At 32.1% G+C, this 15,792-nt stretch overlaps 1 protein-coding gene across 2 annotated transcripts in view; it reads left to right on the forward strand.

Moving 5' to 3' along the window:
* The window catches only part of LOC145326039 (P-selectin-like), a 154,520-nt gene that overhangs the window by 86,210 nt on the left and 52,518 nt on the right, over positions 1-15,792 (forward strand). For both annotated transcript variants that reach the window (XM_080169134.1, XM_080169135.1), the window contains exon 5: positions 14,027-14,088. In XM_080169134.1, the coding sequence (XP_080025260.1) occupies positions 14,027-14,088 (62 nt within the window). The remainder of the gene's footprint in view (positions 1-14,026; positions 14,089-15,792) is intronic.

A 15,792-nucleotide genomic window follows, 5' to 3' on the forward strand; every position in this document is an offset into this window, starting at 1 on the left:
TTGTGTTTTTAAAGTACGTTTAATATACTAATTCAAAGTAAGAAATAATAATATCATCTTCGGCCCTAATCTTTAGGTGTTTTCCCTAAAAATCATCAATCAATTATCTCTAGTTCTTAATGTATTTTTCCTATTTATTTATTAAATATTTTATTTTCATTATTGATATTTTTTTAAAATTTCAGGTAAGAAAAAACAAAATGGAAAATTGATCTTATCTGATAATAGGAGGTCCTCTAATGGATAGGATCTGGACCTATCTCTAAACCGAACATTGCTAATGATGTGCCTTGTTGTAGTACAGACCCTTTGATTGCACAACTGGGCCTGTATTAGGCAAAAGTATACCCTCTGTTAAAGCAGCAATAGGAACTATTTAAATGTCTAAAATTATGACAGAGTGTTGTGCATAGATTCGAACCCACTAACTATCTGAATACCAGTGGTTAAGATACGTGTAAATGTAATGTTTATCTATCCATCAAATTAATTAGAACAATTTGTCTTTAATGCACTTAGTAATGACAGAGATATAACACGCAAAGAAAAATATCGTTTTCTTCAAATTTTCTGGTTTGGTTCTAGTTTTCATAACCAGTTTCATAAAGTAGTAAGGCTTTTTGTCTGAAGCATAATATCTTGTAAATTGCTTGTCCAAATTGGTTGTAGTTGTCAGGGAAACTTTAAATGTGTATGTCGTGGGGTAGTTTTAGGCTATTTCCTCACTCTAAGGGGCTAAAGGCCAAGCAACTATATAAATACTATCTAAGAAAAATATTTGTTGGAGGTAAAATAGTTTGTCTTCTGTTGATATATCCATGTTTCTTGCATATGTGCTTTTAATTAAATATGATGGTTTTAAGATAAAATATACTGATAAGTTTTAATCAGGGCCCGACAGCCGCGATGGTAGCCTGTAAGCCGCGTCGAAATGATATTGGTTATAAAATCAGCTGAATGTCTCAACCTTTTTCAGGCAGTCCGTTTGTTTAGTACTTTTTAAAGCATATAAATGGGTTTAAATGTTCGGTTGCCGACCCCTAGTTAAAATCACTAATTAGTTAATGAATAAACATAGTAATTAATGCTTCGAACAATTTTTAAAAGATAAGATTTATATTATATAGTGATTAAAAGTTATGTTTTTTAAAAAAAGTTTTTTTTTATTTAAAGTTTAAAATAAGTCACAATTAAAAGATGATTTCTTCTTTAATTCAACAAAATAGATAAAAAAATATTAAAATTATATGTTCAATGTTTGGCAAGATTACATTCACTAAACAGACATCCAAAAATAAAAGATATCTAGATTTGACTTTTAGTAGTTACATTTAGGAATTTTGGAGAAGACGAAGAAAGTCCCTCAATGACGTCATAAAATGAGGGATTAGGAGAGGAGGAGTGGGAAAGAAATCCCCTAAAAATGAGATGGATAATCCCTCGTTTTTATGACGTTACATTATGATTTTTTGAGGGACTTTCTTCTGCGCTGAACTTTTCATCAGGGATCTTTAGGGAAAAGACAATAGACGATAAATTAATATATATCCCCAATGATTTTAAATCATTGGTTGAAAAGTTTAATAACAGCTTATTTGATCTAACTAATCATGATTTGATAAAAGTACCTAAAGTTTAAGCAAATTATAAAACTTATATACGGTCCATTGTCCCCTCTCCCCTTCCAAGACTTTTTTATGCAACTACTTACAATACAAGTGTTGCTTGATACCCAGGATACAGGATAGGTAAAAGGGTTTTAAAATTAACTGTTATTGAAATAAATTGCACTAAATTAAAGCACCATAAAATGAAACCCTTTCTTGGATAAAGCAGTAAGTTTTATCTAAAGTTATTTATTTTATTGAAGCTTCACATAGATCCTAGGGTGATTCTAGGCTATTTTAATTTTAGTTTAATAATTAGCGGCTGGGCCCCTTGCATCTAGGGCAGGATATTGGAGGGCAGAAAAATAGCCTAAAACCATACTCAGACTTTTAATAAAATAAAATAGCCCAAAACTATCCTGGGACCTCTAAGAAGCTTCAATGTAAAGAAGAACCTTATCGGTTAAGCAGTTAGCAAGATCCTTAGCTACAGACAAAAAAATATTACTTTATATGATAGTATTGTCCTCTCCCTTTATTCCTGATATGGTACAAATATAGACTTGTTACGAATTAGCTCAGTTACATTGATTCGGGTAAATTAGGATATTGTAAAAGTTATTTATCGCATCGTATTATAGACTGCTTTCTGTGGATATAAAAAAAACCAAGATTAAACCCAGTTATCAATTCTATGATTCTTATTTTGATATTCGTGGAAAATTGTGTTTAAGACAATATGGTACATGATTTTTCAGTATTACTTAGAACCGGTTCTAATCCAACGGATAAAAATCGGTTTCAAAGCCATACAAGAAATAAATGAAAGTTTTTTATAAATAAAAACACAATTATATTTCCGTATTTGTTGACTCTAGGGGACAACTCCTTTATCTTAAAAATGAGAAAAAGTTATTATTAGATCAAGTAGAGAAAAGTTTTGATAATCCTAAAGATGGATATAGAATATACGTGGATATTATGACAGGAGAAAAATTGTCGTCAATATAGGTTGCTAACACTTTCACTTTATTAGATAACATGAAAATCTGGCATATCATCCAAGTAATAGTAAATACATTATCCTAAATTACCTGCTACAACGTCATAACATAAACCTGTATATTATGCATCATTAATAGGGTAACTACTCTACATTACTGTCCCTGTCTGTTTATATTTTATTTCTTAACAAGAAATTCCAAAGAATAACAAAATGAAGAGAAAGGATATTATTGAAAAGTTGAAGTCTTGTGTTAAGCTTTTTTGCCTCCCAATTAATACTTAGAATACATATAATTTTTATCTAAATTTTTTTCATGGATTATATTATTTCTTCTTGCCAATGCTTGCATTTTTTTATCCTTGATTTAAACTTACAGTTGTGTTAATGCAAATGGCAAGATCTTAGTTTATGTGGGTGCTTCGAGGATAGAGAAAATTATCAGTATCTATCTATAGTTTCCTAGCAAAATGGGGATACTTGTTACTGCTTTTGGCCTACCTATTCTATTGACATTAGGAAATATCCTTTACCCCATCTCTTTGGGTTACTTTCCCCCTTCCCTTTCTCTTTCCGTACTGCTATGACGTCAATAGAATATGTAGGCCAAAAGTAGTGACATCTATCCTCATTTTCCTAGGGCGCTAAACACAGCTACCACAATAACATTAAAATAGAAATAAAGGGGTATATTCATTCCTGTGCTTAACCCTTTTGAAGGCCCTAACACTGCGAGGCATAAATATTCGGTTTCCTAACCCTGAGGAACTACTAAATATACAATAAAACCAAATATATCCTGACTTATTGTAATAAACAATCAAATGAAAAATTTCCTAACCCGTTTATTTTTAATGTATTTTTTAAAAAATGAGAGGGGTTTTCATTGCTCAACAAGGTACTTTGTTTAAAAGTGCCGATTTATCAATTTGCTTATGATAATACATGTGAATGCTCGAGAGTGGGGGCGGCTTAAAAAAGATATATTCAAATTGATAACCCTTATATAATTTTCATTGGGTGAATGGAGAGAGAGGGAGAGAGAGAGAGAGAGAGAGAAGGGAGATAGACAGCTAATATTGTGTTAATACAATGTGATAAATTATCGATGAATATTATCTAAAAAGTCTATTATCTATCTTCCTCTTTCTTTTTTTGAAGTCATTTTTAATGTAAACTTCTGAATATTAAATCTAGCAGCAGTTAATGCAAATTTATTTCGAGCAATATTTTTGTTTTGTTATGAAATTACTGAAATTGACATTACATCTTATTCCAATTTCAAAATAAACCTATACTTTCCTAAGGATTGCTGTATTTATAAACAAATACTTCTGCTAAAATGAAGGAACATAAAGGTTAGGATGAGGCTTTGCAACATTTTATTGCGAATCAATATGCTGTTTCTAAGATCTTTTGAATCATTACTTATTTCCAGATTTCAATATAGAATAGAAGGATTGAAATTCATCTGTGATTTACTGCTTTTTAAGATCTATATAAACCCCATAATAATTGAGTAGAATGCGCAATGTCTTTATAACTGTCGATATTACGAAAAAAATCCAAAACACCTATCTTTGATATAAGCTAAGTAAATGCTGTTTTAGCTAACATGCTATGCCTAAGGTACAAACGGACATATTTAAAGACAAATATAAGTTATTTAAAGTAATAGTTTAGATAATAAAATTATCAATTGTTTTATAGATTCATCTTTAATGTATTTTGAAATCTATAAAAATCATACAAAATACATTTAATTAGTTTTATACATAGGGTCGGGTAGGGAAGGGACATTGGACTGTAAATTACACTGGTACCGAAAATTTTATTCAAAAAGTTCACTCATTTGTTGGCTTACAACCTTTGGGTACTTTGATTGTTTGAATTAAACTTGTTATCTTATTTTTTTTTATTTATAGCAGGAATGATTTAGTTTATCATAATTGAGGATGTACATCAATTTATCATCCATTATCTTGTCCCTTAAGATCTCTGCATAGGACCAAGTTTCTTTGTTCTATGTTATTATATTCTACAAATATCTTAAAATTATGAGGATTGTTAAAATTTGGAAACGCCTTAGAAGACAGTTCTGCTTTTTAGTTTATTTTTCTTCAAATAAAATTTGATTCGTTAAACACTATAAAAATGACTTGCCTTTAATACTCATATACTAGTGGCTTCGCCCCCTTGAGGCCTCTAGAGGCTCTTGAGGTGGGTAGGTGGTAGAGGAAATAAAAATTAAAAACATATTTTTTAGGGGGATATTTTTTTTACCAGTGCGATTCCTCTTGGTATGTTGGTGGAATCCTCCCGACAAATAGCTATTAACCTTCCCAGTACCGATAAAAAGATTCACTGTTCAGCGATTAACAGTATTTGATGTTTAAAAAAAATAACGTAATTTTTTTATGTTGACTGTCCTTTTAACCCCTCATCCATGTCTAAGAATAATTATCCATAGTTATAGACACTAGAATAAGTATTATGAAACAAGGATAATAATATTATAGAGTTGCTGCGATTTCTTAATTGTACCTATATGTTACAGGAATAATCATGCCAAGTGTAAAATCGATAGGACAATTCTAACATGCCTAAATTAACGATAATTAGTTAACGTTATAGACGCACGTTATAGGCCATCTCTAATAAATATTATTCAAATCAAATTTTAAGCTTAATTGTTTTAAAATCTTTCCATAAACAAGGAAGAAGATATACTAATTTATTATCAAGAATACATATACCTTATCAATACAATACAGTTTATGTTTTGGTATATTCTAATTTTGTCTATATAAAGTCATAAAGTATTTTTCACTGATTATCATTACGGAACTATACGGTAAATCCCGAGTTCAAACATAATTATGAACTAAGCTTTTTTGAGCAAAGCTTTTTTTTACAATTGGGGCATTATATGCAAGTTAGAATTACCCAATCAGTTCCTTTTTAACCTTAGACATGGATTTCTAGTACCAAAACTACATACCTGTATAAAAGAAACAGGATGTACGACTGTCTGTATGTAACGAAGGATCTTGCTGTCAGCTGAACATATTTTTTTCTTCTTTACATTGCAGTTTAGATTTACATAGGTCCCGAGAATGTTTATAACTATTTAAGGGGATATGGTACCAGCTCCCCCCCCCCCCAAGAGGAATCGCCCTTGAAAACCCCCCCCCCCCAAAAAAAAAAGTGATTCTTCTTCAGTGGCGTGCGAACCGAAGGGGGCATTTGGGGCAATCACCCCCCCTAGCTACCAAAACGCTCCCCCTGCCCCCCCCCCTAGCCACCGCCCCCCTGCCCCCCCCCTAAATGTTGAAAAATGCCCCATTTTGCCCCCCCCTGGTTAACAAAAATGCCCCTTTTTGCCCCCTACCCTACAAAAAGCAAAACTATCCCAGTTTCCAAAAAAAAAGATCAAGAAATTCTCAAAAAAAAAATTTTTGGCGCTTCGCGCCAAACAGACAGTTACTATTCATTTAACCTTACCAAATTTTTTAACTAGTGTAGAAATTAGGTTATAATCTTTTTTCACTGAACATAACAAACCAGGTAATAGGAAGTATTTTATTTTGTATAATATAAACTTTTTACCAACGAAATTTTGTACATCCCCAATGATGATACACAAAATTACCCCTTATATAGATTACAATTAGTGGATGAAATGTATGGAAACCCGATTTAATTAACCAACCAATCAAAATTCCATTAAAGTCCCCAAAGTTGTTGAGCCAACGAATAAGAAGATTTTATATGAAATATTGGGGACTAGTGTAATAAATAGCCCAAAAACCCCTCCCTCCCTGCATATGTGAAGAAAAAAATTTGCGCTTCGCGCCCTTCAAAAAGTTATTTTATATAAAAAAGAAACAGCGTTGATATTTATCCAAGCCTTTTTCTCAACACTGTATGTCTGTCTAAATGAATAACTATATATGATGTCATATTATTTTCAGGATAAGTTTATCATTTTTTTTGTGTACATACCCTTACAAAAAGACATGTTTTTTTATGGCAATTTTCATTAAAAACCCTTAAAACTAACTACACTCTATATTCCTAACTTGATAAAATACGCCACTCTTGTTGTCTTTAATTGATTTTAGTTCAAAGGGGGAGTAAATATTTTTAGGTGCGCTTCACGCACCGCCCTTATAAATCATTGGAAACACCACTTAATCAAAAATTAACAGAGTTTTAAATTGCCATTTAAAGAGGGTATGTTGATATAACTTTTTAGCTTCTCTATAATTCAATATGGCTGTCAGTGCGTAATGCTAAGGGGGAAATGTGATTTTTTCAACTGCAATTAAAGATAGAAGGCTAATACTTAATGTTAACATTCCCATCATTATGGAGTATAATTAACTATTAAAAATTCATGGAGGTCGGACTGCTTTTCAGGACGTTTTTGGCTATTTTTGTATCTTTTAAATTTCGGGTATAGACCCTTTTGTGACATTGCCTCTTAAGGTGCATTTCGTCGTATTTTCACAGTAACTTTTCACCTATTTATAGCTCCTGCGGGGCCAATTGCCTAACCCTGCGGGGAAATCACTGACCTAACTTAACCTAGAATAACCTATTAAAAGCTACTATGAAAATACGACGAAATGCCCCTTAAGAGGCGTTGCCACAAAAGAGACTATACCCCAAAGTTTTCCATATTTCTAAGAGATTTTTATATCTGTAGATGAAAGGACAAGTATTTTTTTTTATTTTTTACATAGTTCTTTATATCTTTGGTTTTTATGGTACGATAAATTTGTTTGTGGATTATAAGATTAAAAAAAATTAAAATTTCTCGCTTTTTTCGAGCATCCAGTATGTAATTTACTTTGACTGTCATCACACAACATACAGGAAAAAGGATTTGTGACTTTTTCTATCTAAAATACATATTTATTTCAACAGATGCTCTTTAAATCTACTTGTCTGAATTCTTATTAATGATTTTTTGTGCTTTGCTACTTAAAGATGTTGTCATCCTTGTTGTCATACAATAAAGCAATATTTAAAATCAGTTTTACATATTAGGTTAATTTTTGGTAAATTATTTCCAAAATGAGTGTTTTTATCTTCCCCCCCCCCCCAAATTTTTTTATTGGGGTTTTTCATCCTTCCTGCTGAGATTTTATAACATCCCCTTCCACCCATAAAAAATGTTTTGTGGTGGTGGGGGGGGGGGAAGGTTAGATTATCTTCTGTACTTTTTTTTCGAAGATGCTTTCCCTTCGGTCATTGCAGGGTGGGGAGAAGGGATGGGGGAGAAGAGATGGGGGGGGGGAAGAGATGGGGGATATAAATGGGAAATAGGGATGGGGAAGAAGGGATAAGGACTAGAAGGCCCATAATTAAATAATCCTACCCCTTAAAACGCCCTTATTTAAAATTAGTATATATAATCAAAATGCCCCCCCCTAAAGCAAAGTGCCCCCCCGGGGCACTTTGATTTAGGGGGGGGCAAAATTTTACAAAATCTGCAAAATGCCCCCCCCCCTAGACAAAGTGCTTCGCACGCCACTGTTCTTCTTTATCTTTTCTAGATTAAACTTAAATTGTAAGTTGGAGGAGGGGGGGCACCTCCACCTCCCCACCACATTAAGTGCATCTAGAGTCCTCTAGTTTCTTTATAGATATGTATATTTCGTTTGATATAATATGACATATTTTTTAAATAACTGACTAATGCAATCTTATCCTTTTAAATTTTCAATAAACAAGGGAACTTCGGCCTTACACTACTCTATAATTTAGTAGTTTAACAAACATACAATCGAATAAAATGACCTATAGAGTATCACCTCTCTGTACTAACATAATATTATTACGATATCAGACAAAAACTGTAAATATTAATTGTAACGAAAATTTTATATTTGCTGAGAATAAAATAAATAATAAATTTGCTAATGATTTTATTTCAAAATTGATTAATTATTGTATACAAGAATCCAGGGTTCTAAAAGGATAAGCCAATGATCCATAAATTGATGTACATTCCCAATGATGGTTAAAAAAAATTACCCCATCTATGGATTACAGTAAGTGGTTAAAACGTTCAGACACTTAACTTAATTAATTAACCAATCAAAATTCAACAAGAGTCCCCAAAGTTGGAAAGCAAAGAAATAAGAAAAAAATATTATAAAAACAGCCGATTGTCCCCCTTTTTCCCTGACAAGAATCACAAATATTTGATAATACTAATGATTATTTATTCATTATTTTAAAATTGAAATATTAAATACCAGGGAAAATGGACGATGCATTAATTACTCCCCCCAATTATAATAAACTAAATTACCCCATGGTAAAGTACTGAAAAGTGTTGAGAATGTTGCTTGATATTACATTGTCTCACCTTTTCTGAAAAAAAACACTAAAGTTAAAATTGGAACACTTGAATACTAAAATTTAGTAGTCCCATGCAGAAAATTATCTATGTAATATTGTGTAGGCCTCTAATGGTCGCGGGAATGCCTTGGTCTGAAGACAGGCGCAACTAATTATGATACACAGTGAGAACTTTCAGACTAAGGTCGTGCAATCAAAAAGTTGGTTGGATGTTGGTATATTTCTTTTAACATATTATTCTTAAATCATTTCATTAACGATGCATTAAGGTTCTTTGTGTCAAAGAGCACCTCACAATAGGTAAATAGGCCTAGATGTTGGGTATTACTTATCCTAATAAGTAGGCCTAGATGAGAACACAGTAATAGTGTCTGACTGATTATGACGTAACAAAAAAAAATTAGCCAATGAGAGGCCACTATAAATTTTACCATTGGTCAATAACGGCCTCTAATTGGCAAAAATTTTTTTGTCACGTCATAATCAGTCAGACACTATTACTGTGTTCCCTAGATGATGTATGAAACCAAGGGCACTGTTTTAATTTCTACCCAGTCCTAATTTAAATGAGTCTTAATTAAAAGTAATCTAAACATGGAGCGAAGCAAGATTAATCCATTCTAAAATTCTCATGTACGTTATATAAGGGATCTAAAGGGATAAGACAATGGCCAATAAAAAAATGTACCTCCCCAACGATGATACACAAAATTACACCTTCTGTAGAATATGATTAGCAGTTGAAACGTTTGGACACTCAACTGAAGGAATCAACTAATCAAAAAATCACCAAAGTCCTCAAAGTTGTTAAACCAAAGAATAAGAAAACGTTATTATAAAACTTTGGGGACTATTGTCATAAACAGCCAATTGTCCCCTCTCTCTCTACCATTATATATATAGGATGCTTGGAATTTTTTCAATGAATCTAATTTTAAAAAAGGAACATGAAAATAAACTGATCCTGAACTTTTTTAAGCCAACAGTTGAGAGAATGTATTTATAAAACTTTGGGGAACAGTCCAATGTCCCCTTCTACCCTGGTAAACGCGCTCTATGAAGAATGCATGAAAGGATTAAATACTTAATTTGAGCTAAGCTACTCTTTACCTTATGCGTTCTATATATCATCCCCATATTATTATTGAGAAATTATCATTATTAAGACAAAATTAATTATTTTACATCTTTAGAAAAGGAATCAAAAGGCAAATACACAATAGAGAGAGGGGGCAATATGCTGTTTACTACTCTAGTCCCCAAAGTTTTAAATAACATTTTTATTCGTTGGCTTAACAACTTTGAGGACTTTTATGAATTTTAATTGGTCTGCTCATTAAGTTGAGTATCCAAACGTTTCAACCACTAATTTGAATCTATAGAAGGGATAATTTTGTGCATCATAATTGGAGATGTAAATCAATTTATTGTTCATTGTAATCCCTTTAGATCCCTGACAATAAATGCTAAAAAGGTTTCTTCAATAAAAATTACTTTTTTTTATATACATTTATTCATTAATAAATAAAAAAGTTCAACTTTGATAAGTGTTTCAAGCTTTTTTATTGCAACACTATTTAGATCTACGCCTGAAGGTTAATTTTGTTTAATAAGATGATCCTAGCAGACATTTAGGAAGATAGCTTTTACAAGGATAGGTACATGAAATATGATTGACTCAAAGAATGCTTAAGAGATTAACCCTATTAATTTTGTGCTATTTCTAGTATGGCTTTGAAACAGATTAATATCCACTGGTTCTCAGTCATACTGAAAAATCATGTATAGCATCGTATTACAGACAATGTTCCACGAATATTAAAATAAGAATAATAAAATTAGAATCAGTTTTGTTAAACCGGGCATTCGACCTCTCCGGCCTAACAAAACTGGTTTTCATCTTAATTATTTCATTTTAATATCCGCTGAAAGCTGTCTATAACACGAGGCGATTAAATACTATTATCTCTCTCGATATTAAAACATTCAGCAGCAATGGCTATTCAAATGCGATATAGTCGACATAAAAATAACAAGAATGACAACATCCACAAAAGCGAAGCACTGAGACGGTAGGACAAACGGACATTAACAATTATACAGTGTCAGAACTGAATAATCATAATATAAATGTATAAGAGTCAAAGCAAAATTGTAAGTAAATTTGTTGAAAAACTGCTTGATTTAGGATAATGTTTATGGACTTACTAACATTTTTAGGACATGCAAAATTTGAAATCGATAGGACAATTCTAACATGCCTAAATTAACGAAAAAGCTATCCGTTACGACTCTAATTATAGAAAAGCTTCGCTTTTAAAAATTAGACTATAAGAATTTATTAAAATGTCAGAATTTGGAAAAATTTATCTATTTTAATGAATATTGGTCCCAAATTCTAAGTTTAGCTCGATGGGCTAATTATTCTTCTGCTTATTATAAACATTAATGCTTCCATATATGATTAGAGAGAACAGATAATCTTTAAAAATAATGAGGATAACTGTGCTTTGTTGTTAATTTATATAACATTTACTAGATATGCCATCCAACTTTCTATGCCCTAGCTTCTAGGGGCTATGTATTAGAAAGGGCATAGAGGAAAATAAAATAGACTAAAACCATCACAGGATCTATGTGAAGGTTAACTCAAATAGAGAACCCAATCGGTTCAGTAGTTATCGAAAACTTAAGCTACAGACAAATATCCTTATAATGGGATTGTCTGGTAGTTTACATCTGGTAGTTTATCATGAGTTTAATCCCGACAATTCGTGGAGCAAAGCTTCTTTATAAGAAGAACAAAATATACATAAACTTAGATTTTTGGTCACTTAGTTTTTATGGAATGGATAAAGAATATATTTGATATTATGACAGGGGAAAAATTTTCTTCAATTTTAGTTGGTAACATGGACATCACTTATTTGTCAGTTCATTCATCTAGGAGGAGGGAGTGAATTGAGTAAAGGGCGGATGGAGAATATTTTGAAAATTTTAGAAAAGATTTGCTTTGAACAAAAATTGTTTGAATTGCGGGGAAAATTTAATATAGTATTTACTTATAGGCTATTTTGCTTTTTCTTCAATGATTGCGGAAATAAAACTATCTGAATCAAATTTGCAATGTAATGATGTTTCAGTGTCCATAATAGAACAAGTTCTTTTCTTGTTTTTGTCTTGTTTTCATCTTTTTACAATAGAGTTATCATAAACTAGAGTGAGTTTTACAGGTTAAGCAAATAAACCCCTACAGGCTCCCCCTTAATTTTGAAATAGATTGAAAATGAGGAGGTTACCTTGTGGCGTATTAGTATTTTTCCTTAGGTTAGGGTTATGTTAGGTATATAGAGCCCCTCAGGAAATAAAAAATCTTACCCTTATCTATTTTTGATTTATTTTGAAAATTAATTGGTTTTGGGTTCTGTGAACCCAGGGTACTTTAAGGGAAAGTTTCAAAAAACGCCTTGTTAACCTATGAAAATAATGCTTCTATTGTGTCTAATATATTTAGATATATATAGGAATCTTCCTTCTCTTTAACCTTCGCCCACATGACTGGATATATTATTTCTTGGATCTTATACCAGATTTTCATGTTCTATAATAAAGTGAACTTTGTAGCGGACTAAGATAACGATCTTCCCCATCCCCCTCCTTTACCTTACTCCTCCCCTCCCAATGGATAAACGGCCCGACCAATAAAAGCGATGGAAAATTGCAACCTAAATTGACAACAATTTTTCTTCTGTTATAATATCCACGTATATTCTATGTCCACTGCCACATGTAGAAATAGGCTTAGCCTCTTAGGGCATGGATAGTTATCATGAAAACTAAATCCAACTTTACCAAAATTTAAATTTCTTACACTCGAGGTTTTTACCAGTGCTCGTCAGCAGTGCATAAACCCAGAGAGAGAGGGGACAATAGGCTGTTTATTACACTATTCCCAAAGTTTTATGATAACGTATTCTTATTTGTTGTCTTAACAACTTTGGGGATTTATGTGAATTTTGATTAGATGGCAAATTAAGTTGATTTTTCAAACATTTCAATAATCAATTTTTATTTACAGAAGGGGTAATTTTGTTAATTCATCGGCCATTGTCTTAATTCTTTAGATCATAGTCATAAACATAATTTTAACCTATTTGTGCAATTAAAGAATTTTCTGAATATACTGATTGCCATAATAGGAAAAGAATACGACAATTTTTCTAACACGCGGCTGCCGAGACCTGTTTTTAAAATATATGATATTATCACCCATAGAAATGTATTGACTTGTATAGTCTGTGTTCAGTAAGGTCTTGAAAACGGCTCGACCAATTACTCCATAATTAAATCAAATATTACTGATGATGTAGTTTTAAAACGAGGATTTTGATCGAATAATATCAATGAATATATGTCCTTTTCTAAACCTTACAAACAAAAACACACTTACTCAGAAAGAAATGGCAAAACAACCCAAACAAGATCGATAACTCTGAGAGCAAGAAATGTTCTAAAACAAAATCTGGGTTGTACATATGTTTATTGACGAGAGTGATAGGATAAACACAAACAAATAAATCTTTAAACTACTAATTATTTAGAAGGGATGAATTATTGTTAACTTTAGATTACCCTGCTACCCAAAGCTGTATAACCACGTTATTTTGTTTGTTATCTCAATTTTTTGGGTACTTTCGTTGAATTTTGAGTGGTTGGTTTCATATCAATAGTGTCCAAACCTTTAAACAAATAATTTCAATCTACAAAAGAGTAATGTTGTAATCATCATTGGGGAAGTATATCGATTTATCGTCGATTGTCTTATCCCTTAAGATTTTTTTTCTTTGGGTGGGGGGGGGGGGGGTGTTTCAGAACGAACTAATTTTAATCTACAAAAGTGATAAATTTGTTAATCCTCATATTGGTTCATTATCAGGTTCCTTTTCCCTTAAGATTGAAAACAGCAATGTGAATTCATTTTAAATTGTTAAAATATGGTTTTAAAAATGAATACAAAATTTAATGTACTTTTTTATTTCAGGTGCTGTGATGATATTCCCGTGAAGAATCTGGAGATCAGAGTGGGGGACTCGGACACTTATAAGGGAGCCAATATTTTCATTTATTTGATGTGCACCTGTTTATTGGGCAAGGCATTTCCCCTACTCAAATTATTATCTTAAAGCGCTTGACATAGGTGTAGTAGGTACAGGGAGGTAGTGGAAATCTACGTACAATTTTGTTTAGCCTTATAAATTGATATTCTGCTTATTAGGTTCTGACACTCTACAAGTGTTAATGTTCGTTTGTCCTACCGTTTAAGAGCTTCTCTTATTAATAATAACATGAAATGGTATCCAACAATTTTACAAAACAACACATGATTTTTAAAGATTTGAAATCCATCCGCTTGTTCCTGTATAATAATACTAGCGGCTTCGCCCCTAGCCTCTAGGGGCTTTGCCCCAAGAGATGACAACAACAAAAATTCAAAAAAAAAATAAGAAGAACTAAAGAAATCTTCTACAAAAGAAATTTTCTACAAAAGAAATCTTCTACAAAAGAATTCTTCTACAAAAGAATATTTCTACAAAAGAATTCTTCTAAAAAAAAAAAAAAAAAAATGGGGGGGGATTTTTTTTGTTTTTGGGGGGGTTGGGGGTGTCCCACCCCCCAAGATTATAGCTTAAAACCACCACAGGACCAATAGGTATATACCCTGAAGAGTAGAATCCAATCGGTTTAGCGGTTACCGAGATCTTAAGGGACAGACAGACGGACAGACGGACAGACATCAAGCTACTTTGTATTATAGAAGATAAGGAAGTTATATGCCAATAACTTCTTATAGCACTGAAGTATTTATACAAAAAAGTTGACATTATTTCTGGAAAATAGCGATTATTCATCCTCTTCTAATTTCTTATTAAACGACAAATTTTAAAACTCAAAACTGACAAATCGGTGAAGTATAATGTACTACCCAATAAAAATATGTTACTTCCCAAAAGTGCCTTTCGAGCGATGCAAATCCCTCTTATTTTGAAATAAATTAAAAGAAAATTAATGTTAGTTTTTTTTCATGCACAACGCTCTTTGTTCAATTTTGTTAGTAATTGCTGTGCTACGATTTTCAGAGAACACCAATTCTGTAGTTGTGAACAAAAACGTTTACATCTGTAGAGCAAGTGCCAAGTGATATTTTACCCTTTACTAAACTTAGGGATAAAGGCATATGAAAATAAATGTATTACGTATCGGGTATAGTCCCTTTCATGACAAAGCCACTTAAGGAGCGTTTCTTCGTATTTTCACAGTAGCTTTTATTCTATTTCTAGCCTCTGCGGGTTGCTCTAACCCTGCGGGGCAATTATTCCTTTATTCTTTTCATACCATTTCCATCAATAACACTTTATAATATTCTTGCTTAAAACAAGGAATTGAATACACAATAATAAATTTAGCTCAGATAGCAACATAAATACATTAAAACAATAATGACAACATCCATAAGTAGCGAAGCTCAAATTATCATAGATGGGTGATTTTCAGCGCAGATGTTGAAATCAATAACTTTATTGGGATAACATCACGAAACATTTCCTTACAGCGTTACAGATTTACAGATAAACTGACGGACATACAAAGAAGATTATAGAGTATGCTTGTTCAAAATGTATTTAAAAACCTAAAATAGCCGAGGGTGCTTTCTGTGGCGTTTCAAACAATCAAATACAAATACATTTGGTTGAGTACTCACTCTATAATTCATCTAGCATTTACTATGGCTAATCTATTTGCTAGCGG

Source organism: Acartia tonsa, chromosome 8 (genome assembly GCF_053477335.1).
Source record: "Acartia tonsa isolate MP-2025a chromosome 8, ASM5347733v1, whole genome shotgun sequence".
Taxonomy (NCBI): domain Eukaryota; kingdom Metazoa; phylum Arthropoda; class Copepoda; order Calanoida; family Acartiidae; genus Acartia; species Acartia tonsa.